Source organism: Priapulus caudatus, unplaced genomic scaffold, assembly GCF_000485595.1.
Source record: "Priapulus caudatus unplaced genomic scaffold, Priapulus_caudatus-5.0.1 Scaffold392, whole genome shotgun sequence".
NCBI lineage: Eukaryota > Metazoa > Priapulida > Priapulimorpha > Priapulimorphida > Priapulidae > Priapulus > Priapulus caudatus.
Window position 1 is genome coordinate 129,460 of NW_014577453.1, and position 2,603 is coordinate 132,062.

Consider the following 2,603-nt stretch of genomic DNA (forward strand, 5'->3'; position numbering starts at 1 on the left):
GCTACTAGTTCGTGGAAACATCCGTGTGCGCGCGCGCGTGTGTGTGTGTGTGTGTGTGTGTGTGTGTGTGTGTGTGTGTGTGTGTGTGTGTGTGTGTGTATGTGTGTGTGTGTGTGTGTGTGTGTGTGTGTGTGTGTGTGTGTGTGTGTGAGTTTGTGTGTGTTTGTGTTTTTGTGTTTGTGTGCGTGCGTGTACGTGTGTGTGTGCTTGAGTATGTGCTTGTTTTTTCTTTGTTTGTTTACCTGTTTTTATTCGCATTTTTATTTCGGTTATACGTTTCTTATTGGGTTGACCTGTTTCTATTTTTTGATACTTATTTCTTTACGGTTTTCATGGGGTTCCCCTCAGCAGGTAGGATGTTGGAACAATCCCGAGATACGCGAGATGGAGATACCGTCGGCTAACGGCATTGGCACGTCGACGGCGCTAGCAAAGCTCTACAGTATACTGGCCACCACGGGAGAGCTGGATGGTCAGGTGCTGCTAAAACCCGACACAATCACCAAGGTATGAAGCCAGCGTGCGGAAATGTGCGGGAGTGTGGATGGCAATTATGAATGACGCTTAGCTAATCTGTCTTAGTAGTCTTCGTAGTTACACATGCGTTAATTATACTCATGGTGTGGACTCTCTCTCTCTCTCTCCCTCTCTCTCTCTCTCTCACAGACACACACTGACACATATACACACACACACACAAACAAAAAAACAAACACACACCCGCGTGCGCGCACACACACGTGCCCACCCACACGCTCTTGAATTTCTCTCTTTTTTCCCCGATCTCCCGCCCTCTCTTGATCTCGTACTTTATACACTCGACGTTCCGCATTGTCGCATTTGTTACGTCTATTCTTCAAAGTTAGCCTCACCTTTCAGATGCGCGAACAGGTGACGTCGGGGAAGGACGTCGTCATGGGAGACTACGTCGCCTCTCAGTTCACCGCCGGCGGATTCTTCACGGGCTGCGAATGGGTGAACTCGGACGTAAGTGGCCAAACTGAACCCCGTAACGGCGGATGGTGGTAGTGGCGGTGTGTCGACTGCTGCTGTTGCTGTCCGATGTTTAACGTTGGCGGTATCGTGGAATTATAGAGAGGATTCTACGATGGGGTTGCCCGCTGCTACCAGCAGATGATGTGGTAGTAGAGGTAGTAGAGTCAGTTATATACGCTGATCGTTGTCAACCCGTAGATACCATATAATAGTTAACAATATTAATCCCTGCTAAACCGAGCATGACGATTGATAATCTTATATATATATATATATATATATATATAATACATTCCTAACATTGTCGTTACTCACTCTTTATGTTATTTCCGTGTACGAATTTAATTCATAATACATCTTATTATATCAACATATCACATGTTGTTAAATGTCGTAGATTATCACTTCAATAGTGCATCGATGCTAGAATGTCTGTGAAAGGTAACCGCTAAATTAACCTTCTAACCGCCCTACATTGACAGAAACTAACCGTTAACAACTTCCAAAGCGAAAGATTGGCATATAAAATTATGAAACGATAGTGTGTATGTAACGTCTGAGTATGGATTGGTCCGTAACTCACGTAGACTTTATAGCCCCATTACCCCGTTTCTAACCCTCTTCTCATATCTACACTAAATTAGTCTTTTTTATTGCTGTTTCGGTCCTCCCGTCAAGGTGGTTGGTCTCCCGCCATGTTGTTTTCCCGGTTTGCTTGTAGGGGCGCCCTCTGTTTGGCACGTACGACCTTGAAGGTCGCGGTTGCCAGACAACGCTCGCGGACCGCGAGGGAGAACTAGCATTCTGCTATCTTACTAACGGCCACAAGTTCGACCCGGAAGATCACAGGGCCAGCGACCTGGTGACGGCCGCTTACATGTGTACCGACAAACTGGAAGTGGAGATGTGAAGCGCCGCATGGCCCCGCGGTGTGCGTCTGTTAACAACAGCTCTTTATAGTAGATAGGTGTTCTGCGCCTCAGCGGGAACTCGCAGCAAATGACACGTATATACTACCACCTGCATGTGCGCTGTACTCTTCCCACTCGTACTTCTAAATATCATACTCACGTAGTTTCGCTTATTATATCATATTTTATAACGTATTTTAGTAATATATATATCTATATATATCTATATATATCTATATATATATATAGGTATATATTACCAAAAAGCGCATTATACTATATAATATAGTAATCAAAAGTACGTGCATGGCTCACGCGAGTAAAACGTGGAACACGAGGTTGGTGGTATGCGTGATTCATTTGTTGTGATTGCCCGTGCTCTACACATTAATTAATTAACTAATAACAATGCTTGGTTAACGACGATTAATAATATTTAATTAAGTAATAGTTAATTAGTTAGCGAAAGTAATATCTTAGAGTTCGATGTCTGATTGCTTGTATTTAGACGATAACACTTAACTCTGCATTAATTCGCCTTACTTATAGATTAACCAACTAATTAAGTCATCGAGCATCATGTGCTAATGCGAATCATGGTCTTCTGATTTTACTACGTTACTCAGAGTGGGCTGGAAAACATTCTTACATTTGAATATTAGTGTTAATAATCACTTGATACTTAGTCTTTCTTAC

The 2,603-nt window shown here is 43.1% G+C and overlaps 1 protein-coding gene across 1 annotated transcript; it reads left to right on the forward strand.

Annotated features, from left to right (window-relative positions):
- Positions 1-354: 354 nt before the first annotated feature.
- LOC106809871 lies at positions 355-1,922 on the forward strand. The gene is made up of 3 exons (XM_014813107.1): positions 355-507; positions 880-987; positions 1,718-1,922. Exons 1-3 carry the CDS (start codon positions 385-387, stop codon positions 1,904-1,906), a joined length of 420 nt encoding a protein of 139 aa, XP_014668593.1. The 5' UTR covers positions 355-384; the 3' UTR covers positions 1,907-1,922.
- The last annotated feature ends 681 nt before the right edge of the window (positions 1,923-2,603 follow it).